The sequence below is a fragment of the Hemiscyllium ocellatum genome, chromosome 6 (genome assembly GCF_020745735.1).
Source record: "Hemiscyllium ocellatum isolate sHemOce1 chromosome 6, sHemOce1.pat.X.cur, whole genome shotgun sequence".
Lineage (NCBI taxonomy): Eukaryota > Metazoa > Chordata > Chondrichthyes > Orectolobiformes > Hemiscylliidae > Hemiscyllium > Hemiscyllium ocellatum.
In genome coordinates this window covers 68,432,941-68,460,169 of record NC_083406.1, presented here as the reverse complement: position 1 = coordinate 68,460,169, position 27,229 = coordinate 68,432,941, and the positions used below count along the sequence as shown (strand labels likewise).

The following is a 27,229-nucleotide window of genomic DNA, read 5'->3' as shown; positions in this document are numbered from 1 at the left end:
TTCATTTTTCAGCATTTTAATTAAAACAAAGACTTCATAATTAACATTCATGAACTTCAATCCAAACATGGTGCACAAATTCAGTTACCTTTGTATTTTACCTAATGCTGTCTGCTGATGTATTTAATAATATGAAGTATGTATAATACATAGGATAAAGAACAGAAATAAACTGGTTAACATAGTTTTCTCTTATAGAAAGCATACCTTAACACAAATTAAATAGGAGTCACTAAAGTGATGGTGCATTGCTGTGCAACAACACTACCTTGAAAAGTGACCAAGATGCTCATCAGAATTGGCTTGCACACTTGTATAACAAGAAAATAAGTAAGTCCGGTCCCATTTGGGCAAACTGCGTGGCTAAGAAAGGCTTACTGTTTTTGAACAAAACTAAATATCTTTCAATTATGCATTGAAATCACAGAAATGATTCCAACACACGACAAAGGCCTTTCCAGTCTTTTGAAATTTTGAATTCTGCCTTATATTATTTTGATGATTTTGCTTCTGAAGGATTTTCTCCAGTATCCAGTGTTTTCAGTAATCGGAATAGGCCAGCCGCTTCTCGTATTCGGCTGAACTCAATGCAGAAGGCCTGCACTTCGATGAACAAGTCCTGGACATTGATTATCTTGTTTCTGATTAAAGACTGGAGGAAGACACAAACAAGACGTACCAAACGGTTCTGGAAGATAATAGACAATGTTAGTTTACTGTACACTATCACTCTCTAGTATCACAAGTAACAGGTTTATCATGTAGCTTACTTGCCATATCTTCTGAGCAATACAATGTCACAAATGTAATTGTTTAATTGGAAATAACTCAAATGATTGGAATTCGCTTTCTCCTACCATTTTTATCACCTCTCTAAATTGCAGTGACTCCTAGAATCAGAATCCCTACAGTGCAGAAAGAGGCCATTTGAACCAAACAAACAATCTGCACTGATCCTCCGAACAGCATCCTATACCCCTACCCTATCTTCATAACCCCATGTTTACCATGCCAATCCATATAGCCTACACATCCCTGGACACGACAGACAATTTTATGGCCAATCCATCTAACTTGCACGTCTTTGCACTGTGGGAGGAAACCCACGTGGAAACAGGACAACGTACTAGTTCCACATAGACGGTCACCCAATCGAATCAAATCTAGATCCCTGGTGCTGTGAGACAGCAGTGCCTAGGTACTTTAAATTCCTCAACATCAGCAGTTCTAATCAATCATTCTTCATAAGTCAGTCCCATTTTGACTATACAAATGCCACCCTGACCAGACTCCCACTTGCATCTTCCATAAACTTGAGCTCATCCAACATTCTGTTTGTCATCCCCGAACTCCTACCAAATTCCATTCAGCCATCAGCCCTTTATACGCTGGCCTACTAGCAATAGGTCCTGGTTTGGAAAATCCTCTTTTTAAATTCCTGATCCCCATTATCAACCCCCTCAATGGTATCGGAGTCGAAAAGTGATGCACTGGAAAAACGCAGCAAGTCAGGCAGCATTTAAGGAGCTGGAGCATCAATATTGCAGGCTTATTGGAATATTTTTCTTCATAACCGATGCCATCCAGAAATACAGGTTGTTATTGTTACTGACAGCAAACTTAGTGCTTTGATGCTTAACTTCTCCAGGATGATTCCCAAGAGAACAGGGGAAATGTTTTGGTGTTCTCCTCAAAGCATCCCCAAAAAAAGCAAAAACATCACTGACTCTCAAGTCTCTGGCTTGCAATCAACCAAAAATAGAGAATTTATCATTAAGACATTGGATAAGAAGGCAACAATCAACCCAAGGCAACCTTCAAGTACCATCTGCCCCAATTGTGCACTGAACTCATCTCAGAACCCATTGAACAGATCGGAAGGAAGTCAATCCTGAGGGACTGCTGAAGAAAAGTAAAATTTTAGACTCAGCTAATAGGAGAAAAGAGGAAGGTCATTTCCTATTAAAAGTAGTGGTAGATAGATGAAACAGCGATGAAGCATCTAGAAAGTCTTTGACTTCCGAAAACTAGAGACAAGGTTAATTTGTAGCTAACTACTAATAATCTGGAAGAGCATGAACAATGAAAGGCACCTTTAGGAATGGATATAGAATCAGATACAAGTCATGCCCTGTCCAACGTGTATAAAATTTGGTTGCTAAAACTGCGCTGGACAGATTTTTAATATCAGGGAATCAAGGGTAATGTGGAAAAGGCATGAAAGTGGAATTGAGGATCATCACATCAGCTATGATCTCACTGAATGGCCTACTTCTGCTTCTATGTCTTATGGTCTTAAAGCTCACATTAGTATGGATTTCAGACCTTCTGCCACACCTATGATCCTTCCCTCCAGAATACAACTATATACAATAAATACTGCAGGGCAAGACATGCACACAGTTAGTTCTGCTGCTAAGTCAAACATGACTCTTGGAGCCAAGTATTTTTCTTTTCATCCCATTACAAAGTTGGGATGTCAAAGTGTAGAGTAGACACCGCCTAATAGTTAGAGAAACAATGTGTCAAGAAATAATTTCAAAAAAATTGTCTCTCCTTTTGAGCAAGGTGAAGGCCATCAAATAAGAGATTAAACATACAAAATGAGATGAAAATTTAAATTGGACATTTTTTTGAGGGCCAGACTATGATAGAAAAATACAATTTCGACTCCTGCCAATATGTTCCATAGAATCTAGAGTTCATGATTTAACAGAATGCTAGCAGAGTTGACCACTAGCTTACTTGTCTGATACAATAATTGAAAAGGGGGGAAAAGAGAGATAAATAATTTGCACTGGTGTTCTTCTTCCCTCCTGACATGTTTTTGGAAATTTGTAAACTTGGGTGGTTCATACATGGCAAAACTTTCTATTTTCAAATTATGCCCAGAATATAGTTATAATGTGCAAGGTCACTTATAATATTGCTCGTACAAATAAAGGCTTATCAATTCAACTATCCGCAAGCAACACAATTACCTGCATGTATTTATCTTTGATCTGCTCACAAGTGGAGATACAATTTGAAATATAGAGGTGAATAAATTCTGGAGGAAGATCAACAGCAGTGGTTAACCTGAGAAAAAAAACCAAAAGGAACAATGAATTACAAAACCAGAAGCTTGAACTATACAAAGACTAGGCCAATTTACAGAACATTTCTAAAACACTGCCTAGTGACCCCTACTGGAAATGAATTTGCAGAGTTACTTCTTGGATGAGGAAAGAATATTATTCAACTATTTTGTTTCCTGCAACTGAACAGACTGCTAAGGCACACACAGAAATAGCCATCACTCTGATGAGCTACAGGAAGGTCTTGAATCCATGGATTTATACTCTACAGTATCGGAGAACCAGAGAAAACAAATCCAAAATATTCAAAAGACATGAGAACAAAACATCTAGTATGAAAATAAATGAGCTTTCACAGAACTGCAATACTATTCATGTTGAATTGTCAAATGTGAAGAAAAGGTTACAGTTTGATGCACTTGTCTTTTAATACAACCAAAGTAAACTGTAGAGTGACTCCTTACAGTGGCTGTCAACTGAAGGCAAAAAAATTGTGCTCAGCCAGTTGGATGACAACGAAGAGTATTGCGGAGAACAGCACCTGTTAAGACACTTTCCAGGTTCACACATGAAGCAGGAAGGCTGGGAAATTGCACCACTACCATTTATATGGAATATAGTCAGAACAGCAGCGGATATAGATGACAAATCAAATAAATGGGTGGGGGGAAAAAAAAACATACAACTCACCTATTTACAACTTCCATAGAATGAAGGGACATATCCATATTCACAAGTACAGAAAAATATTCTGTAATCTGGCTCGACTGCATTAGCTTCAGTAACATCTCTATGGCAACCAAAGGATTATTTTCTACCAGATCAGGCAGCTTGACAGGAGTCAGACCAATGTGGTAAACTAGCTTTGGATCTTTTTCTAATTCACCAAGGAGCTACCATGAAGAAAATAAAAGTAAAAACTCAATGTTACTCAGGTACAACACAGATGTGTGTCAATTTTCAGACACATCATCAGATGATTGCCCAGTAATTACTACTGGAGGGTTAAATTATTATTTTGAGCATTACACATGTATTTAAGAATTAACATAAAAGCAAACAGAAATGTTGTGAAGATGACTGTTACTATTGGAACACTATATTGTAAATAAATCTAACATTCAAGAATCTGAATAAATGTTAATTTTCTCTCCACCACCTCATTTCTTCCCATATAATGTTGTCATCAAAGTGAACCTTGAATCATCTTTCAAAAAATCTGCAACTCTGAAAGCAGTTAAGTCTCATTATAAAGGTTTATGCATAATCTTAAAATGGGAGACTGTATCTGTTAAAAAATCCATTGCCTTAAAAGAAAGATCAAAGAACACATACTACATAATCTTTACAGTGTATGCAGATTCGAAATGTTACACATTTATTGTATATATTTGTGAATAACTTGATGGTAAATTCACAATTGTAATTCCTCCATAGCTTTGCCATCACTATCCACCTATCACCTGAGCTTTTTCTAGCCCTACAAACTTCCAAGATCCTTGTGCTCTTCTAATGAGAGAATCAGTCCTATCTTTGGTATCCATCCAAACCCAATTAGCTCTGTGTGGATTGATGTCAGATTTTGTATCAAAATAGTCTTGTAAACACTGGAATGATTTCCTATAATGAAATGTGCTTTACTAATTCAAGATTTGGAGGTGCTGGTGTTGGACTGGGGTGGACAATGTTAAAAATCACACAACACCAGGTTATAGTTCAACAGATTTAATTGGAAGCGCTGCTCCTTCATCAGCCACAACCACCTGATGAAGGAGCAGCACTCCAAAAGCTACTGCTTCCAAATAAACCTATTGGACTATAATCTGGTGTTGTGATTTTTAACTCTTTACAAATTCAAGTTGTTTTATTTAGATCAATGCAATAATGTACAGAAATTGCTCAAATTGGTGTAGGCCAAGTAAAAATAGTATTCTTCTCAACTTTCACTCATCCCTCATCCTACAGTTCAGCAGTGATTACGTAAACACAGAACTTCACAAGTCAGTCTATCCAGATTGTAACAGTCTTAGTGTTTAAGCTGCAGTCCAATCTCTGCTCATTTTCCAATCTCTCTAATATTCCTCCTTTTAAATCAAATAATCCCCTTTTAAACTGCTGAAACAGAATACAGTCAGTTCTGCTGTAATGCAATTGAAAAATTTAGACCAGTATTTAGAGACCATGAGCTTTCCTTACCTGTATTAGCAATAATGAGTTTCTGGTCCCATTGGTTTAAATGGTGTAGTTATTACGCAATTTTCTTAGAATGCAGGATTGAACAGGAACAGAACTATTGCATTATAACAGAACATACTATATACAATTTTAAAAATGGTCTTTCGTTATACTTTTGCAATCTATCATTTACCTTTGAATAATTATCAGCCACCTCTCAATGCCATTTCTAAAGTAGCCTCTTTGCTCTTTATATTCTATAACTCTAGGTTCAATAACAAGGGATTCTATTGGCTTTTATGGTCTTTTCTACTTTTACTGTCAGCTTCACATCAGGATCCTATTGTTCCTTTACTAAAATGTTCACTTTCAGTAAACAAATTTACTGTCTAATTTCTATACTGGATCATGATTCCTTAGCACAGAACATGCAAGACAGTTCCAAATTCATGTCTAAAAGACTTGGCTCTAATCTTTAGGCTATGTCACCTATTCCCAGATTTCCAAAACAGTATAAGTTATTTCTATTTACCTATCTGCCTATTAACTCAAATTTTGATCAAATCATCCCTTAACCTTCTAAATGCCAAGGAATACAATCTTAGTTTGGATAATAAAAGCAAAGTATTACAGATGCTAGAGATGTAAAATAAAAGCAAAGAGAAACTCAGTCAGTATGGCAGCATCTGTGGAGAAAGAAACTAAGTTAACATTTTGAGTTCAAATGACTCTTTGTAATCTCTTGTTATAATTTAATACCATATGAGTGAAGGTACTATTGGGTAAATTTATACTGTATTCCCTCCAAGATCTTAAGATGTGTGTTCAGAACTGAAAACTGTATACCAGGTATTGTCAAATTCAGGCTTTGTATAGCTCTAGCATAATGTCTACCCACTTTTATCAGCTGGATAGAGACCAGCATTCTATTATTTAAAATTATTTTCAGCATTTGATCACAGCATTTTAACAATCTATGTACATCGATCCCAAGCCAGGTTTCTCTGGATATCCATTACTTCCAGCTTTTCACCATTAAAGAGGAGGCTTGTTCTATCAGTCTTAGGTCCAAAGTGGATGACTGCACGTTTGACTATAATGAAATTCAAAACTTAAACTATTAATATCTCTCGGCAATTTTGCTTTCATCTACAATACTAATAAGAAATTCTATCTTTGGATCATCAGTAAACAGGAATAGGCAGTTCTCTCCAATCATTCATGGCGAACCGTTGAGACCTCAACACATACCTATCTATGGGATACACTTAGTCACAGTCTATTAATTAAAGTACTGCTAAGAATCTTAATTTGCTTTTACTTCTATGGACTTTGATTTTATGTAAATTTACTAGGGACTTTATCAAGTGCCCCCTGGAAGTTAATTTGATAACGCCCACAGACACTGATGTGTTCAATAGTTTAGCCACCTCTTAAAAAGAAATTCAATTCAGTCAAATCCATGCTGACTGTCACCGATCAGCTGAAAAATTTCAATCCATTTAGTCAATCTAAAAAGGGCTGTCAACTGTCAATAACAGATCGCAACAGCAATATTCAACTAACTGGTCTATAAATCCATGGGTTTTTTTTAATCTATTCACAGGATATGGAATCACACCCAGACCAGGCCAGTGAAGGATGGTAGATTTCTTTCCCCACAGGAAATTAGAGAACTAGTTGGGTTTTTACAACAATTACTGGCCATTAAGCTAGTCATTTATTCAAGATTTTTATTTTCTCTCACTTACCTTTCTTATAGAGTAGGATGCAATTTTCTAATCTAACTGGAATGGTTCCTGAATTGGAAGAACTTTCTAAGATCATAGTCAGGACATGTGCAATGTTCTTTGCTATTTCCTTGCAAACACTGATCCATGTGGTCTGTCCCTCATTAGTGAGGAAATAATGATACTCTCTCTATTTTACTTACTTTAATTTTGCTAGGTTCCCAAACCGGATTTAACATCAAATTTCCTTGGGATGTCTGCATTTTATTCTCCTCTTCTACCCCCATATATTGGAACAAGGTATTTATTCAACATGTGCCATTTCCCTATTTTATCACTATCACAATTATCAGTTTTCAAAGGGTCCAAATTGCTTCTAATAAGGCTCTAACAAGATAATGTTAACCTTGAGAGCTCTTGAGGCAATGCCCCTTCCTCTGAACCAAGTGGTCCAGGTTCAAGTCTGCTCCAGAGGTGTGTCACAGATTGATTAGAAAATACTAGAATGTTAACCTTATAGTCCTTGTGGCACAGTGGTAGTGCTGCTACCTCTGAACCAGGAGGCCCGGGTTCAATCCTCACCTACACTGCAAGTGTCATAAAACATCTGAACAGGTTGATTATAAAACGATAAAGAATGTTCACCATAATTATATTATAACTACATACAGTTTGTTTTTCTCTCACAGTTATGCTGTTAAGTAAATCTATCTTATTACAAATTTCAATATAACTTGCCCTCTGAAGAAATCATGTCAGAATGAAAACATTACCTGTGTGTGTGTCTGTGTGTGTCTCTCTCTCTCTCTCGCTCTCCCCACACACTGTCAAGACCTGCTGGGTTTCTCTATAATTTTATTTCAGAAATTGAGATCTGCAGATTTTGCTCATGTATGACCTACCCCGATTGGCTTTAGGTTATATCGTTACTCAAACTATACTGAACATTTATTACCTTTCAGTCAGTTTTCTTTTTCAATTTACGTGAAAATTAAAATCTTCTATTTCAATCACTCTGCCTGTCTCTCATTTATTATCAGATTTATTTATCATCAAGCACAGCATTTTCTTTAAATTTCAAAATAAACAGGATAGGTGCATTTCCATAATATTAAACGTTAGTAATGCAACTCAGTTATATGCCAAATGAATCTTATTGGCAATTACCTGTGTTTGCTGCTGTGCAGATAATGGACTCTTGAAAGCCTTTGCCATGATACGTTTGATTTCCACCCCTGTACTGTTTTTAACACACATGGTTTTATCCCACTGGATTGTATGATCAGGTTCCGTTGGGTTCAGCCAAGCTAGTTCATCCTCACACACATGAAGTGGAGGAGCAGGCCGAATGAACTCTGGCCGAAAGTGACCTTAATGGGATAAAAAGAAAATTATCGACCAATCAGCTTTCTAGAAAGAATGGACAGGAAAAATATATTGGATGTCAAATAATTGCTTTGCCTTCATGATGCTCAGGGTGTTGTAGAAGAATGCATATGGATGGATATGTTTTTGTATCCTTGGTCAAGGTAAAAAAAATGACCCATGTTTTAAGGAGATGAAGAAATTCCCAGCAACTGAGCACCAAAATGTATGAACATTTCTACAAACCTCAAAGACAACCATAAAACGTAAGAGCAGAAGCAGATAATTTAATCCATCAAGTCTGTTCCATCATTCAATGAAATTGTGACTCATCTGATAACCCTTAACTTCACTTTCCTGCCTTTTCCCCATAATAATGATTTGCCTTACTAAAAATTTGTCACGGCCTTGGATATACTTAATCAAACAACTCCTACAACTTTTTGCTGTAAAAGAATAATTATACATTCAATACCACATAAGAAATTCCTCCCCAAATTTGTCTTAAAAGGACATCACCATACCAGCTTGGTAACAACATCAGTTTATGTTCTCTGGTCTCTCCCACTCAAAGAAATAACCTCTCCACATTTCCCCTGTCCAGTCCTCTGAGAATCTTGTATGCTTCAAAAGGGTCATTGTTCATTCTTCTAAACTCCAATGAGTACAGACCCATTATCTATTATGTCATCTCAGTTACAACTGAATAACAATAAACCTGATTAGTTTAGATTAGATTACTTACAGTGTGGAAACAGGCCCTTCGGCCCAACAGGTCCACACCGACCCACCGAAGAGCAACCCACCCAGACCCATTCCCCTACATTTATTGCTTCACCTAACCTGCACATTTTTGGATTGTGGGAGGAAACCGGAGCACCCGGAGAAAACCCACGCAGACATGGGGAGAATGTGCAAACTCCACACAGACAGTTGCTTGAGGCGGGAATTGAACCTGGGTCTCCAGCGCTGTGAGGCAGTGCTAACCTGCTGAGTTGGTATATTTTTGTTGCAGCTAATCCATAATACTCAACCTCCCTTCCCCATACCCTGGATTACATTCATGAATCTTCTCTGGACTGCTCTAAAGCCAGTATATCTTTCCTCACATACGGGGACCAAAACTATTCACAATATTCTGTGTGTGGTCTGACTAATGCCTTGAATTAGTTTAGCAAGACTTCCCTATTTTTATTCTTCATTCCTTTTGAACACAAGATACTATATCACAATTACACCAGGGCTCCCACATTTCATGTGCTCCCTTCTTACTTCGCTTTAAAACAATATATTTTTGAATTTATTTTTAGAAACATCAATCCCTTTATTTAGCTTTATGGATTAAGTGCATCAACAAACACATACCAACTCAACAAGTTTATGATTAGAGCAGTAACTGAGATGACATAATGGACCACAACATGGAAGCTTAACATGCTACATCTTTAAACATGGTACAACTTAAAACATGGCAGAGTGTGCAGGAAGGCCAGTTGGGTTAAGCATATGGATGGTTCAATTCTTCTCCCTGCACCATCCCTTTCATCCTTGGCTCAAAGTAATGGAGTCCAAATTCTCATCAAGTACTTAAATGAGCTAGGAAATCTATACAATCAAGTTTAAAATGCAGGATGATGGTGTTTTGCATCTATTTTAGATGTACTGCATGGGAAAGTGGCCATTAAGAGGGGAATATAGCCAGCCTACCCTACCTATCTATTACTACACATCTTTTATCAGCAAGAAAGTGTGGACATTCTTGACTAATATTAAAAGTTATCAATTTCTGAGACTAACGCTATGACAATTAAGCCTTACAGCACTGCTTGTTAGTCTGACATTTAATAATTTATCAATTATATCAAAAGATGGCAAAATGCAAAATTAATTGGAAGAAATTAGCTAACTTGAATCTGGGTTCTTGGACTGAGAACATTCTAAATTAGCATCCCTTTTTCTAATATCATCAACATCAATTTAAAACTGCTTACTTTCTATTGGTGGCCTTGGTCCACTCACTAAAGCTTCTATAATCTGAGTAGCGACAGAACTGTCAAATCCAGAGTTGGAAGAGTCAGGATCAGGATCAGGGAGTATGCTTGGAAAACTGGCTTTGCTTTGAGTTGGTAATTCAGACTGGCGCTCTGCAGAATAAATAAAAGATTATGCATAAAATGTACAAACATATATAAACAATTCATATATAAAGGACAATTGCAGATCAACTAAAGACTGACTCCCTTCATGCTACATGACTTCCTATCATAGAGGCAATTTTGCTGACTACCTTGAAGGTGTTCACTTGCGTATAAATCCAGATAGCAAAGGGCAAAAAGGAAAAAAATTACTAATTTTCTTTTGCAGAATCCTTACTATTGTTCATCTCACTAGTACACAAGGCAAATTTTTTAAAAAAATCTCTTTGTAATATATATAAGATTTACCTAATTTGTGGAGGAGATCACTGAGAAATGACATTACATGTTGCCTAAAACTAAACTCTCATTCACAAACTCCTATGCTATGCCAAGCAATTTGAAGGGGAATACTGAAATGATACATCCTACAAAGTTCACAACTGTCTTAGGGTAAACTTGAGGGCTCAAGGGAACTATTTACAAACTTGTGCATTAACTTCTGAAAAAAGAAGTCTTTCCCAAAAGTAATGGATTTCTTGCACTATTGACAATACATCTATAATACTGGATACTCACAGGGGGTCAGTTAGCATCAGTAAAGAAAAAGACTAGATGTGACGTATCACATCCAATTGAATCCTTCAGCAGATGAACTTTTCATCCTGATTTGCACAGTCGCATCAATTCAGCTGATTTCCTCCAGCAGACAGAGAGAGTGCAACAGGCAGAACTAGATGTAAATGATTCAGGGTGAACTCTGAGCACATCCTAAACTACTTACACCACCCTGTTCATCTCTGTGCTCATGTTTTACATTAAATTTGTGGCACTGCTAGACAAGGAGATAAAGTTCTAAATCTTGTTTTCAAATTCATTTTGCCTAATCTCTGCAATCAACTGCTGTTCTTCAATTCTCTGCATTTCTCCAATTTTAGCTTGTTATACATCTTGATTTTTCTTGCTCCAATGTTGTAAACATGCCTTTAGCTTAGCTCATAAATCCCCTCTGTAAGCTTGCCCACCTCGCTTAACAACTTATCCTTCAAGAGGCTCCTTAACAAAAAAATATTGCTGACCCCAATCAAGGGTCCTTCTGATTATGGTTTCTACAAAAGATCAGCTGACTATCCTGGAACAATGAGTAAATATTCTGCATAGTAGGGCAAGAGGGGCTAATTGCAATATGTACATGATCCTATTTTGGAAACAAAATATTGGATATTTATCATAAATTAACAAGAACATGTTACTTACTGATTTCTAATTAAAAGTTTAAATATATGTATATAATCCTTGGTACGTGTGCCATAAGACCATAAGAAATAGAAGTGGAAGTAAGGCCATTCAGCCCATCGAGTACAGTCCGCCATTCAATAATGGCTGATGGGCATTTCAACGCCACTTATCCGCACTCTCCCATATCCCTTAAATTCTTAATCTTGCAAGAAATTATCAATCTCTGCCTTGAAGACATTTAACGTCCCAGCCTCCTCTGCGCTCTGTGGCAATGAATTCCACAGGCCCACCATTCTCTTGCTGAAGAAATGTCTCCTCATTTCCATTCTAAATTGACCCCCTCTAATTTTAAGGATGTGCCCACAAGTCCTAGTATTCCCACCTACGGAAACAATTTCCCAGCATCCACCCTTTCTAAGCCATGCATTATCTTGTAAGTTGCTATTAGATCTCCTCTCAACCTTCTGAACTCTAACGAATACAATCCCAGGATCCTGAGCCGTTCATTGTATGTTTGATCTACCATTCCAGGGATCATCCGTGTGAATCTCCACTGAATACGCTGCAGTGACATTATGTCCTTCCTGAGGTGTGGAGCCCAAAGCCGGACACAATATTCTAAATGGGGCCTAACCATAGCTTTATAAAGTTTTAGTATCACCTCACTGCTTTTACATTTCAACCTTCTTGAAATAAGTGACATTACATTTGCTTTCTTAACCACAGACTCAACCTGCAAGTCAACCTTCAGAGAATCCTGTACTAGCATTCTCAGATCACCGTTAATAGACTAGTCCTTGCCTGTGTTCTTTTTACCAAAGTGTAAGATGTCACATTTGCTCACATTGAATTTCATCAGCCATTTCTTGGACCATTCCCTAAACGAACTAAATCTTTCTGTAGCCTCCCCACCACCTCAGAACCACCTGCCTATCCACCTAACTTCGTACCATCAGTAAACTTCGCCAGAATGCCCCCAAGTCTCTTCATCCAGGTCATTTATATATAAAGTGAACAGCTGGGGCCCCAACACTGAACCCTGCGGGACACCATTTGTCACCAGCTGCCATTCCAAAAAAGAACCTTTTATCTGAACTCTCTGCCTTCTGTCAGACAGTCAATCCTCGATCCATGCCAGGAGTTCACTTCGAACACCATGGCCCTCATCTTTCTCAGCAGCCTCCCATGAGGCACCTTATCAAAGACCTTTTGGAAGTCTAGGTAGATAACATCCACTGGATCTCCCTGGTCTAACCTACTTGTTACCTCTTCAAAAGAATTCTAACAGGTTTGTCAGGCATGACCTCCCCTGACTAAATCCATGTTGACTTGTTCTAATTCAACCCTGCACTTCCAAGAATTCAGAAATCTCATCCTTAACAATGGATTCTACAATTTTTGCCTATAACTGAGGTTAGGCTAATTGGCCTACAATTTTCCATTTTTGTCTTGACCCTTTCTTGAACAAGGGGGTTACAACAGTAATTTTCCAATCATCTGGGACTTTCCCTGATTCCAGTGATTTTTGAAAGATTACAACCAATGCCTTCTCTATTTCTTTAGCCAATTCCCTCCAAACTATAGGATGTAGCCCATCCAGGCCAGGAAATTTTGTCAGTTTTTAGCCCTTTTAGCTTATCAAGTACTTGCTCCTTTGTAATGGCCACCATATTCAACTCTACACCTTGACGCTCCTTAATTGTTGGGATATTACTCATGTCTTCCACTGTGAAGACTGACAAAGTATTTATTAAGTTCTTCAGCTATTTCCTTATCTCCCATCACTAGCCTTCCTGCATCAATTTGGAGCAGCCCAATCTCTACTTTTGCCTTTCATTTGTTTCTTCTGTTGAAAGAAAAGAAAACCCCAAAAAGATTGAATACTAATCAAAACGTAAGCTTAAAGAATACCTCACAAAAGGCCTTCTGGAAAAAACAAATTCTGATGCCTGTTTGTCAACCTTTGTACATTTCATTTATTCTTCATCGTATACTAGGAGTCTCTTCACTAAACCCTGAAACTTATTAAAAATTTCCCAGTTTCTTCATAGTTGAAATTTTTTCTACCATTGTCCTTAACATTTAAATATAAGATCAAGAATATTCTATTCTGTTTTTCAGCCTCAACCTGCCAGATCTTTCTAAAAGCTGACCATTTGCAAGGCCTTTGTATATAAAACCCAGTTTGAGGTATAGTGGTTTGTTGCATAAAATTTTGTTACATTCCAAACTGTAATCAAACACAAATAGTGTGTTAAAACAGAATAGCTATTTTGCTGCAATAATTACACCATCTAACTGAATTCTGCATTTTGCCAATAGTAGAAAGTGCGCATGAGCTTGAGGCTAAATTACAATTTGACAAATTTAGTTTTACGGGATACTTAGCTGAACTTATCTAACTTTTTTTTGAAGAGTGTACAACAACATTACTCACCAGCCAAGGCCAACTGCAGGCCACTAATATCTACAGACTGAGGCATGTTACCCACATCCATACACGCAATCTGACGAGGAGTTTTCTTAAACAGCTCTCTTGGAGGAGCCAACATCAACTGAGAAAGAAAAAATTTCTCAGGTGGAGTAATTGGTGGCAAGAATCCTGTTAAATAGAAAAAAACCACAAAAGTTCAGTATGGAGTTTAAATAATTTTTAATTACAATAAATAAAAAGAAACATCAGCTACAAAACATGAAAAGTCTTACCAGTACATTAAAAAACTTTGAAAATTGTTTATGTGTTGAGAAATATATTTGTGAAATATAATTTTCCTATATTTGTATGGGATCTAATTTCCTATGAACTTTTCTCAGAACAAAACATGCCAAAAAGTAAATATCGCAATTTAACAATGATTTTAAAAGAGTTGTGTGCAATTCTCCACCATTACATCACAAAGTCATAGAATTGTTACAACATCGAAGGGGGCCATCCAGCCCATTATGCATGCATTAGCTTTCCTAATGAGTATCATGGCTTAATGCTATTCTCTTGCATTTCCTCCTACCTTGCACATTGTTTCTATCTAAAACATTTAATGCCTCAAGTAACTGTATCCACACACATCCAAGTAATGCATTCCAGACCTTGGTGAAAGTTTTTTTGCCCCCATATCACATTTTCTTCTTTTGTAAATTTTTGTCCTCTTGTTTTTGATCCTATAATGAATGTGAACACTGTCGCTCTAAATATTCTATCCAGACCTTTCAAAATCGTAAAAATCCCAGATCTGCTCTAGCTTTCTTTCCTCCCATCATTCCCTTCCAAAAAGAAAAGAAAACTCCACACGACACCAATTTATCCTCAAAACTGAAGTTTCTCATCCCTGGAATCATTCTTGTAAATCTACTCTGCACTCACTTCAAATTTGTTCACATCCTTCCTCCAGTTTGGCATCCTGAACTGTACTCAATATTCTGAGATCTAACAGCACAGAGGCAGCACAGCTCAGTGGCGAGCACTATTGCCTCACAGCACCAGGGATGCAGGTTTGATTCCACCCCTGGGTGACTGTCTATGTGCAATCTTAACATTCTCCCCGTGTCTGCGTGGGTTTCCTCTAGGTGCTTCAGTTTTCTCCCATAGTCCAAAGACGTGCAGGTTACATGGATCAGCCATGCTAAATTGCCCATAGTATCCAGGAACATGCAGGATTGATGGATTCGCTACGGGAGTTGCAGAGTTACAGGGACAGGTGAGAGGTGGGTCTGTGTGGGATGCTCTTCAGAGGGTCAGTGAGGACTCAATGGGCCAACTAGAGTCAGAGCGTCAGAGATGTACAGCATGGAAACAGACCCTTTGATCCAACTTGTCCATGCCGACCAGATATCCTAACCCAATCTAGCCCCACCTGCCAGCACCCAGCCCATATCCCTCCAAACCCTTCCTTTTCATATACCAATCCAGATGCCTTTTAAATGCTGCAATCGTACTAGCCTCCACCATTTCCTCTGGCAGCTCATTCCTTACACGTACCACCCTCTGAGGTGAAAAAGTTGCCCCTTAGGTCTCTTTTATATCTTTTCCCTCTCATCCTAAATCTATGCCTTCTAATTCTGGACTCGCCCACCCCAGAGAAAAGACTTTGTCTATTTATCCTGTCCTCATGATTTTATAAACCTCTATTAGGTCACCCCTCAGCCTCCGATGCTCCAGGGAATCCCTATAGCTGAAATCTTCCAACCCTGGCAACATCCTTGTAAATCTTTTCGGAACCCTTTCAAGTTCACAACATCCTTCCGACAGGAAGGAGACAAGAACTGCACACAATATACCAACACTGGCCTAACCAATGTCCTGTACAGCTGCAACATGCCTTCCCAACTCCTGTACTCAATACTCTGACCAATAAAGGAAAGCATTCTAAATGCCTTCTTCACTATCCTATCTACCTTTGACTCCACTTTCAGGGAGCTATGAACCTGCACTCCAAGGTCTCTTTGTTCAGCAACATGCCCTAGGACCTTACCATTAAGTGTATAAGTCCTGTTAAGATTTGTTTTCCCAAAATTAAACTCCATCTGCCACTTCTCAGCCCATTGGCCCATCTGGTCCAGATCCTGTTGTAATCTGAGGTAACCCTCTTCGCTGTCCATTACACCTCCAATTTTGGTGTCATCTCCAAATTTACTATCTATATCTCTTATGCTCACATCCAAATCATTTACATAAATGACAAAAAGTGGTGGACCCAGCACCGATCCTTGTGGCACTCCACTGGTCACAGGCCTCCAGTCTGAAAAACCCTCCACCATCACCCTCTGTCTTCTACCTTTGAGCCAGTTCTGTATCCAAATGGCTAGTTCTTCCTGTATTCCATGAGATCTAACCTTGCTAACCATCTCCCATGGGGAACTTCATCGAATGCCTTACTGAAGTCCATATAGATAACGTTTACTGCTTTGCCCTCATCGTTACTTCTTCAAAAAACTCAGTCAAGTTTGTGAGATCTAATTTCCCACGCATAAAGCCATGTTGACTATCCCTAATTAGTCCTTGCCTTTCCAAATACATGTACATCCTGTCCCTCAGAATTCCCATCAACAACTTGCTCACTACCAACGTTAGGCTCACTGGTCTATAGTTCCCTGGCTTGTCCTTACCACTTTCTTAAATAGTGGCACCAAGTTAGCAAACGTCAAGTCTTCCGGCACCTCTCTTGTGACTATCAATGATACAATTACCTCAACAAAGGGTCCATCAATCACTTTGCTAGCTTCCCACAGAGTTCTAGGGTGTACCTGGTGAGTTCCTAGGGATTTATCAACTTCTATATGTTTCAAGACATCCAGCACTTCCTCCTCTGTAATATAGACATTTTTCAAGATGTCGCCATCTATTTCGCTCCATTCTATATCTTTCATGTCCTTTTCCACAGTAAATACCCCTGATGCAGGGTCAGTTAGACTCGAAACATTAGCTCTTTGCTCTCCTTACAGATGCTGCCAGACCTGCTCAGATTTTCCAGCATTTTCCCTTTTGGTTTCAGATTCCAGCATCTGCAGTAATTTCCTTTTATGATGCAAAATACTTGTTTAGTATCAGCCCCATCTCCTGCAGTTCCACACAAAGGCTGCCTTGCTGATGTTTGAGGGGACCTAATCTCTCCCTAGTTACCCTTTTGTCCTTAATGAACCCTTTGGATTCTCCTTAACTTTTTGCCAAAGCTATCTCATGTCCCCTTTTTGCCCTCCTGATTTCCCTCATACATATACTCCCACTGCATTTATACTCTTCTAAGGATTCACTCGATCTGTCCTGTCTATACCTGACAAATGCTTCCTTCTTTTTCTCAACTTCTCAATTTCTTTAGTCATCCAGCATTCCCTACGGCTATCAGCCTTTCCTTTCACCCTAACAGGAATATACTTTCTCTGGACTCTCATTATCTCATTTCTGAAGGCTTCCCATTTTCCAGCCGTCCCCTTACCTGCAAATATCTGTGCCCGATCAGCTTTTGAAAGTTCTTGCCTAATGTCGTCAAAGTTGGCCTTCCTCCAATTTAGAACTTCAACTTTTAGATCTGATCTATTCTTTTCCATCACTACTTTAAAACTAATAGAATTATGGTCGCTGGCTTGAAAGTGCTCCCCCACTGACACCTCAGTCACCTACCCTGCCTCATTTCCCAAGAGTAGGTCAAGTTTTACACCTTCTCCAGTAGGTACATCCACATATTGAATCAGAAAATTTTCTTGTACACACTTAAATTCCTCTTCATCTAAACACTTAACACTGTGGCAGTCCCAGTCTATGCTTGGAAAGTTAAACTCCCCTACCTTAACCACCCTATTATTCTTACAGATAGCTGAGATCTCCTTACAAATTTGTTTCTCAATTTCCCTCTGACTATTAGGGGGTGTATAATACAATCCCAATAAGGTGATTAGCCCGTTCTTATTTCTCAATTCCACCCAAATAATTTTCCTGGATGTATTTCCGGGAATATCCTCCCTCAGTACAGCTGTAATGCTATCCCTTATCAAAAATGCCACTTCCCCAACTCTCTTGCTTCCCTTTCTGTCCTTCCGGTAGCATTTGTATCCTGGAACATTAAGCTGCCAGTCCTGTCCATCCCTGAGCCATGTTTCTGTCACTGCTATGATATCCCAGTCATATATGTTCCTAACCATGACCTGAGTTCATCTGCCTTCCCTGTTAGGCCTCTTACATTGAAAAAAAATACAGTTTAATTTATCAGTCCTATCTTGTTCTCTGCTTTGTCCCTGCCTGCCATGACTATTTGCTTCACCTTTGTTCTCAACTGTACCAATCTCAAGATTGAAATATTTCTTCACTATCTCCCTGGGTCCCAATCCCCACCTTCTTAGTTTAAATCCTCCCGAGCAGCTCTAGCAAATCTCCCTGTCAGTATATTAATCCCCTTCCAATTTAGGTGCAGTCCGTCCTTCTTGTCTAGCCTACTTCCAAGCTGTGATTCTAGGATTCTCTGAACTGTCTTGTACAATTTCAGCATAATCATCTTGCTCTTGTTCTTTATGTCACTCTCAATAAAGCCTAGGAGACAATACTTCATTAACTACTCTCTACGGTTGTCTTACCTTCAATGCTCTATGCACAAGTGCCTTGACTCCTGCACCCCCTTTAGAATTTATTCCCTTATTTTATTTGTTTGACAATGTTCTATCAAAATGTATGACATCATACTTTTTGCAAGGAACATCCACTGCTATCCATCTGCCAATCACCAAAACTTTTGAAATTGTTCAGTGTCCTCCTCACAGTTACACTGATTCTAAGTTTCACATCATCTGCAAACTTTGAAAATGTCAACTGCATACCAAAAGAGATCATTATTACATATCCTGAAAGGCACGAGATGACGTACTTAGGCAGGACAAACAAGGGAAGGGAAAATGCAATAAACAGTAGCACAAAGGAATAGAGGAATATGCACTGGTCCCTCAAGGTAGCAGGCCAGGAAGATGGCACATTTGCCTTAATTAACAAAGCACAGAATTTAGGAGGAGCAAAGTTATGCTGGAACTTTACAAAAAAATGGTTTGGCCACAGCTAGAGTTCTGAAATTCACATGCTAGGAGGTATGTGATAACACTGGAGATTGCAGAGGTGATTTATCAGGACATCGCTTGGACTAAAGAGTCTTAGTTACGAAGAGAGATTAATAGACTGTTTCCCTTGGAGCTGAGTAGATTCCAGGTGACTATTTAAGAAGGGTGGTAAGGACGAGCCAGGGAACTATAGATCATTGAGCCTGACATCGGTGGTAGGAATCTTGAGGGAAAGAATGTACATGTATTTGGAAAGGCAAGGGCTGATTAGGGATAGTCAACATGGCTTTGTGCGTGGGACATCATGCCTCACAAACTTGATTGAGTTTTTTTGAAGAAGTAACAAAGAGGATTGATGAGGGCAGAGAGGTAGATGTGATCTATATGGACTTCAGTAAGGCGTTCGACAAGGTTCCCCATGGGAGACTGATCAGCAAGGTTAGATCTCATGGAATACAATGAGAACTAGCCATGTGGATACAGAACTGGCTCAAAGGTAGAAGACAGAGGGTGGTGGTGGAGGGTTGCTTTCAGACTAGAGGCCTGTGACCAGTGGAGTGCCACAAGGATCGGTGCTGGGTCCACTACTTTTCATCATTTACATAAATGATTTGGATGCGAGCATAAGAGGTACAGTTATTAAGTTTGCAGATGACACTAAAATTGGAGGTGTAGTGGACAGCGAAGAAGATTACCTCAGATTACAAGGTATCTTGATCAGATGGGCCAATGGGCTGAGAAGTGGCAGATGGGATTTATATCAGATAAATGCGAGGTGCTGCATTTTGGGAAAGCAAATCTTAGCAGGACTTATACACTTAATGGTAATGTCCTGGGGAGTGTTGATGAACAAAGAGATCTTGGAGTGCAGGTTCATAGCTCATTGAAAGTGGAGTCACAGGTAGATAGAATAGTGAAGGCGGCATTTGGTATGCTTTCCTTTATTGATCAGAGCACTGACTACAGGATTGGGCGGTCATGTTGCGGCTGTAAAGGACATTGGTTAGGACGCAGTTAGAATATTGCATGCAATCCTGGTCTCCTTCCAATTGGAAAGATACTGTGAAATCTGGAAGGATTCAGAAAAGATTTACAAGGATGTTGCCAGGGTTGGAGGATTTGAGCTAGAGGGAGAGGTTGAACAGGCTGGGGCTGTTTTCCCTGGAGCATCGGAAGCTGCGGGGGGAACCTTATACAGGTTTATAAAATCATGAGGGGCATGGATGGGATAAATTGACAAAGTCTTTACCTTGGAGTGGGGTAGTCCAGAATTAGAGGGCATAGGTTTAGGGTGAGAGCGGAAAGATATAAAAGAGACCTAAGGGGCAACTTTTTCCACACTGAGGGTGGTAGATGTTTTGATTAGATTAGATTCCCTACAGTGTGGAAACAGGCCCTTCAGCCCAACAAGTCCACACCGATCCTCTGAAGAGTAACCCACCCAGACTCATTTCTCTCTGAATGCACCGAACACTATGGGTAATTTAGCACGGCCTATTCACCTGACCTGCACATCTTTGGGCTGTGGGAGGAATCAGGAGCACCCGGAGGAAACCCACACAGACACTGGGAGAATGTGCAAAACTCCACACAGACAGTCGCCCATGCCGGAATCGAACCTGGGACTCTGGTGCTATGAGGCAGCAGTGCTAACCACTGAGCCACCATGCCGCCTTGTATGGAATGAGCTGCTAGAGGAAGTGGTTAGTACAATTGCAACATTTAAAAGGCATCTGGATGGGTACATGAATAGGAAGGGTTTGGAGGGTTATGGAGCAGGTGGACTAAATTGGGTTGGGATACCTGGTCGGCATGGACAAGTTGGTCTGAAGGGTCTGTTTCCATGCTGTACATCTCTATAACTCTATGATATGACTGACATGCATTAATTATGTGAGGGATAGGCAGAAGGAACATTCCCCCTTCGTGGAGAGGATCAATGACCAAGAGAGCACTCAAAATGAATTTTTTCTTTGCTGAAGAGCGGCAGAAATCTGGAACTCATTGCCTCTAACAGTGGTCGAAGCAGAAACACTCTATTTTTGAGCAGTATTTAAATGTACACTGGTAATGCTAAGGCATACTAGGCCATGGGGCAAGTGCTGGAAAACAATATTAGAATTGTTACGTGGTTATTTTTGACTGGTGCCGACTCCATAGGGTAGAATTCTAATCTGTAGACCGCTGCAACTATCAAGAAAACAAAGAGTCTTCATCCCAATTCCTGGAGAACTGCATTGCAAATGTTTCTCCAGTCTAAAAGATATTCATTGACCATTCCCTGTAACCTATCACTCAGCCAATTTTGCATCCATTTTGCTATTGTCCCTTTTATTCCATAAGCTACATCCTTTCGCACAAGTTTGTGTGGCACTTTATTTAATGCCTTTTGAAAAACCATGTATCCCACATCAAAACACTATCTGCATTGACCCTTCCAATGAATCCTTCAAAAAAAAGAGACTTGCAGCAAGTTAGTTAAAAAGTTTCCTCTTTAAGAATTCACTCAGAATTTTCACAATCAAGCCACTTTTTACCATGTGACAACTAATTCTATCCTGAATAACTATTTCTAGAAACTTCTCCAATGAAGTACAATTGGTCTGTAAATGTTAGGCTTTTACTGAACACAGACATGACATTTGTAATTCTTCAGTCCTCCAGCACCTCTCCCAACTCTAAGGAAGACTGAAAGATGATGACCATTGACCCTGCAATTATCACTCTCATCTCTTTCAATATCCTTAGATACAACTCATCTGGTCATAAGTACCAACTATCTATTTCACACTTCTTTTGAATTTTTGAACTTTCTAGTGAAAGAATTTTCTCCTATGTCACTCTCGTCAGCATAGCATCTGCCTTCTTGGTATACACAAAGCTAATGGATATTAGTCAAGCAGCTTGCTCCTCAGATATTGTTATTTTTAAACAAGTTGCCAGGTGAGTGAAGCAGGTTCACTTAATAATAAGACCCATTTCACTTTATACAGTCTCACCAGACTTTTCGAAAGCCATCCTGGTTTTTCCAAAAAAAATGCAAGTGTCAACTTAATACATTTGGCCTGATTATATGGTTTGTTGCTAGACTTACAAGCAACATGAGTAAGAGGGCTAAAAAAAACGTTAGCACATTATCTTTGACAGCTATGTCAATAAGGCAGGGCAGGTGACTGAGTTGTCAGTGGGGGAGCACTGTGGGGCCAGCGACCATAATTCTATTCGTTTTAAAATAGTGATGGAAAAGGATAGACCAGATCTAAAAGTTAAAGTTCTAAATTGGAGAAAGACCAATTTTGATGGTATTAGGCAAGAACTTTCAAAAGCTGATTGAAGGCAGCGTTTGCAGGTAAAGGGACGACTGGAAAATGGGAAGCCTTCAGAAATGAGATAACAAGAATCCAGAGAAAGTATATTCCTGTCAGGGTGAAAGCGAAGTGCTGGATGTCTTGAAACGGTTAAAGGTGGATAAATCCGCAGGACCTGATCAGGCGTACCCTAGAACTCTGTGGGAAGCTAGAGAAGTGATTTCTGGGCCTCTTGCTGAGATATTTGTATCATCGATAGTCACAGGTGAGGTGCCGGAAGACAGGAGGTTGGCAAACGTGGTGCCACTGTTTAAGAAGGGCGGTAAAGACAAGCCAGGGAACTATAGACCGGTGAGCCTGACCTCGGTGGTGGGCAAGTTGTTGGAGGGAATCCTGAGGGACAGGATGTACATGTATTTGGAAAGGCAATGACTGATTCGGGATAGTCAACATGGTTTTGTGCGTGGGAAATCATGTCTCACAAACTTGAGTGAGTTTTTTGAAGAAGTAGTAAAGAAGATTGGTGTGGACAGAGCAATAGATGTGATCTTTATGGACTTCAGTAAGGCGTTTGACAAGGTTCCCCATGGGAGACTGATTAGCAAGGTTAGATTTCATGGAACACAGGGAGAACTAGCCATTTGGATACAGAACTAGCTCAAAGGTAGAAGACAGAGGGTGGTGGTGGAGGGTTGTTTTTCAGACTGGAGGCCTGTGACCAGTGGAGTGCCACAAGGATCGGTGCTGGGCCCTCTACTTTTTGTCGTTTACATAAATGATTTGGATGCGAGCATAAGAGGCATTGTTAGTAAGTTTGCAGCTGACACCAAAATTGGAGGTGCAGTGGACAACGAAGAGGGTTACCTCAGATTACAACAGGATATTGACCAGATAGGCCAATGGGCTGAGAAGTGGCAGATGGAGTTTAATTCAGATAAATCCGAGGTGCTGCATTTGGGAAAGCAAATCTTAGCAGGACTTGTACACTTAATGGTAAGTTTCTCGGGAGTGTTGCTGAACAAAGAGACCTTGGAGTGCAGGTTCATAGCTCCTTGAAAGTGGAGTCACAGGTAGATAGGATAGTGAAGGAGGCGCTTGGTATGCTTTCCTTCATTGGTCAGAGTATTGAGTACAGGAGTTGGGAAATCATGTTGCGGTTGTACAGGACATTGGTTAGGCCACTGTTGGAATATTGCGTGCAATTCTGGTCTCCTTCCTATCAGAAAGATGTTGTGAAACTTGAAAGGGTTCAGAAAAGATTTACAAGGATGTTACCAGGGTTGGAAGATTTGAGACATAGCAAGAGGCTGAACAGGCTGGGGTTGTTTTCCCTGGAGCGTCGGAAGCTGAGGGGTGACCTTATAGAAGTTTACAAAATTATGAGGGACATGGATAGGCTAAATAGTCAAAGTCTTTTCTGTGGGATCTGGGAATCCAGAACTAGAGGGCATAGGTTTAGGGTGAGTGGGGAAAGATATAAGAGAGATCCAAGGGGCAACTTTTTCACGCAGAGGGTAGTACGTGTATGGAATGAGCTGCCAGAGGATGTGGTGGAGGCTGGTACAATTGCAACATTTAAGAGACATTTGGATGGGTATATGAATAGGAAGGGTTTGGAGGGATATGGGCCAGGTGCTGGCAGGTGAGACTAGATTGGGTTGGGATATCTGGTCGGCATGGACAGGTTGGACCGAAGGGTCTGTTTCCATGCTGTACATCTCTATGACTCTATCTACATTCCAGCACACAATGAATTAGCAGCTCTAAAAAATGCACAAAGTTGATCAATTAACTTCTATCTTAAGGTTAGAGTTAAATTCAGGGTGTGTATAAAGGTATATATTTTCATACAAATCTTACACAGCATTTTTAAAGCTCACCTGCTTTCTACAATTTCTACGCTGGCAAAAGAAAAATCAATACTGAAATTATTTCCAATAATCAATTATTCAAACTTAATTTACAAGTAACAGAATTTAAATGGAAACAGTCAGCAGGCCTGTGTGAATTAGAACAATCATTTGGTTCCACCACAATGGATATTTTTGAGGACGTTAAAACAAAATAATTCACATGAAATGTGAACTCCCGAAACTGAGCTCTGAAACAGGTGAAGCGGAATTTGAACTGACTTCGAAAGAACAAAGGTTCTAACATGCCTCTAAGTTCCCGGGTGGACGTTTTCGTCTCATGTTACAGATGAAGCTATCTGCTCCACAGCAGAAATTACACTAAAGGCCACATGCGTTTGTTGGACACCTCATTCAATCTCGCAAAGCCTTTTGAGATGTTGCACATTCAGAAATCCCCTCTGAAAGTCATGATTTGGAGGTGCCGGTGTTGGACTTGGGTGTACAAAGTTAAAAATCACACAACAGCAGGTTATAGTCCCGAAAGCTAGTGTACTTCCAATTAAACCTGTTGGACTATAACCTGGTGTTGTGTGATTTTTAACTCCCCTCTGAAAGTACACTGACTATTCTGGTGGGGAGACAGGAAATCTGACAGAGTTCCCTGTGTAAGTATGAGATGTTTCACACTAAATGCCTGGAAGATTTTACGTCGATGGGGAGCAGCGCCGCCGATAGTGCAAGCTCTGAATGAATTTTCCGTGCGAAATGAGAAAATTATTTTTAAAAAAAGGTAAAAGCTGGTAAACCTCGGCCACGCATGCTTTCGGTCACCGTGAGGCACAGATCCCATCCCCGCTGGGGAAGGGGACGGTGTGTCTCCGAGCACCGTCCACGGGCTTACCCAGCAGCTGTTTCTCCTGCTCCTCGGCCACCGGCGCGGCGTTAAGGAGATGGGCGAAGACAGCGGCGAAGGGGTTGGCGGCGAGCGGCTCGGTGCGGTACATCTCCCAGAGCAGGTAGAGGGCGGTGAGCCGCTGCTGGGGGCTGGGCAGCAGGTCGGCTTGTTGTAACAACATGACGAGCGTGGAGCCGACTCGGAAATGGTCATGCTTGGCGAAGTAGTGATGGAAGGCGGTGGAGAGGCCCTCGAAGGTGTTACTGGTCGCTTCCTCACAGATGATGCCGATCAGGCTGCTCAGCTCCTTCGGAGCCAGAGTCATGGTGCCCGGCCCCGGGCCCGGGAGGCCGAACGCCGCCGCCGACTCCACCACAACAACTACAACAAGCGTCCCCTTGGGGTGGGGAAAAACAAACAAACATATAATACTTCGCTCTTTTCTTTTTTAAAAAAAAACCTCAAGATTTTAACGCGGCAGCACCGCGTTGGACCAAGCCGCAGGCCGCTAACAACTACCGCAAAGCCAACAGTTTGGCGCCGCCGTTTCACAGCAGTGTCGCAAAATCTGTCCTCAGGGTGAGGGCTATCCTTCAGGAACAGCATGGAGAGACACAGTATTCAGGAAATGTGGACAGAGGCTGTAGTCAGGAATGTGTCTGACTGTATTCAGGAAATGTGGAGAGACCCTATTCAGGAATGTGTCTGACTGTATTCAGGAAATGTGGAGAGTTACTGTATTCAGGAAATGTGGAGAGTTACTGTATTCAGGAATGTGTCTGACTGTATTCAGGAAATGTGGACAGAGACTGTAGTCAGTAATGTGTCTGACTGTATTCAGGAAATGTGGAGAGACCCTATTCAGGAATGTGTCTGACTGTATTCAGGAAATGTGGAGAGTTACTGTATTCAGGAAATGTGGAGAGTTACTGTATTCAGGAATGTGTCTGACTGTATTCAGGAAATGTGGAGAGACACTATTCAGGAATGTGTCTGACTGTATTCAGGAAATGTGGAGAGTTACTGTATTCAGGAAATGTGGAGAGACACTATTCAGGAATGTGTCTGACTGTATTCAGGAAATGTGGAGATACACTGTATTCAGGAATGTGTCTGACTGTTGGGAAATGTGGACAGAGGCTGTATTCAGGAATGTGTCTGACTGTTGGGAAATGTGGACAGAGGCTGTATTCAGGAATGTGTCTGACTGTTGGGAAATGTGGACGGATACTGTATTCAGGAATGTATCCGACTGTCAGGAAACTGGAGAGAGACTGTTCTGTGGAATGGTCTTGACTGTCAGGAACATGGAGAGAGACTGTATTCAAGAATGAGATTCACTTTCAGGAAATGTGGAGAGAGCTTGTCTTCAGGAATGAAGCTGCACTGTCAGGAAATGTGAAGAGATATTGTATATGGGAATGAGTTTGATTGTCAGGAAATGTGGAGACAGATTGTTAGAGTACAAGCATGGAAACAGAATCTTGAGTCCAACTCATCCATGCCGACCAGATGTCCTAAATTAAGGGAAATCAGAGGAAGGGTCACTAGACCCGAAATATTAATTCTGATTTCTCTTCAGGGATGCTGCCAGACCTGCTGAACTTTTCCAGCAATTTCTGTTTTTGTTTCTGATTTACAGCATCTGCACTTTTTTGGATTTTATCCTAAATTAATCTATTCCCATTTGCCAGCATTTGCCCCAGTCCCTCTAAACCCCTCCTATTCATATATCCATCCAGATGCCTTTTAAATGCTATAATTATACCATCACTTCTTCATTCCATACACATACCACACTCCATGTGAAAAGGTTGTCCCTTTTAAATGTTTCCCCTCTCACCCTAAACCTATAGCCTCTAGTTTTGGACTCCCCTACTCGTGTCTCTCACAATTGTATAAATCTCTACCATCATCCC

General features: G+C 40.2%; 1 protein-coding gene across 1 annotated transcript; it reads right to left on the bottom strand.

The window, feature by feature from the left end:
• cnot11 (CCR4-NOT transcription complex, subunit 11) lies at positions 1–25,935 on the bottom strand. The gene is made up of 7 exons (XM_060826637.1): positions 25,317–25,935; positions 14,159–14,323; positions 10,339–10,491; positions 8,150–8,352; positions 3,768–3,970; positions 2,982–3,078; positions 1–688 (listed from the first exon to the last, which is right to left on the bottom strand). Exons 1-7 carry the CDS (start codon positions 25,633–25,635, stop codon positions 491–493), a joined length of 1,338 nt encoding a protein of 445 aa, XP_060682620.1. The 5' UTR covers positions 25,636–25,935; the 3' UTR covers positions 1–490.
• Between the last annotated feature and the right edge of the window lie 1,294 nt (positions 25,936–27,229).

Bases quoted from the DNA above. Each gene is read 5' to 3' on its own strand.
- cnot11 (XM_060826637.1), bottom strand. From the start codon at position 25,635: ATGACTCTGGCTCCGAAGGAGCTGAGCAGCCTGATCGGCATCATCTGT. The intron at 3,079-3,767 runs GTGAGTTGTATG...TTTTTTTCTCAG, and splicing joins TCTATGGAAGTTGTAAATAG to GTTAACCACTGCTGTTGATC. The intron at 689-2,981 runs GTAATTGTGTTG...ATTATCTTCCAG, and splicing joins TCAAAGATAAATACATGCAG to AACCGTTTGGTACGTCTTGT.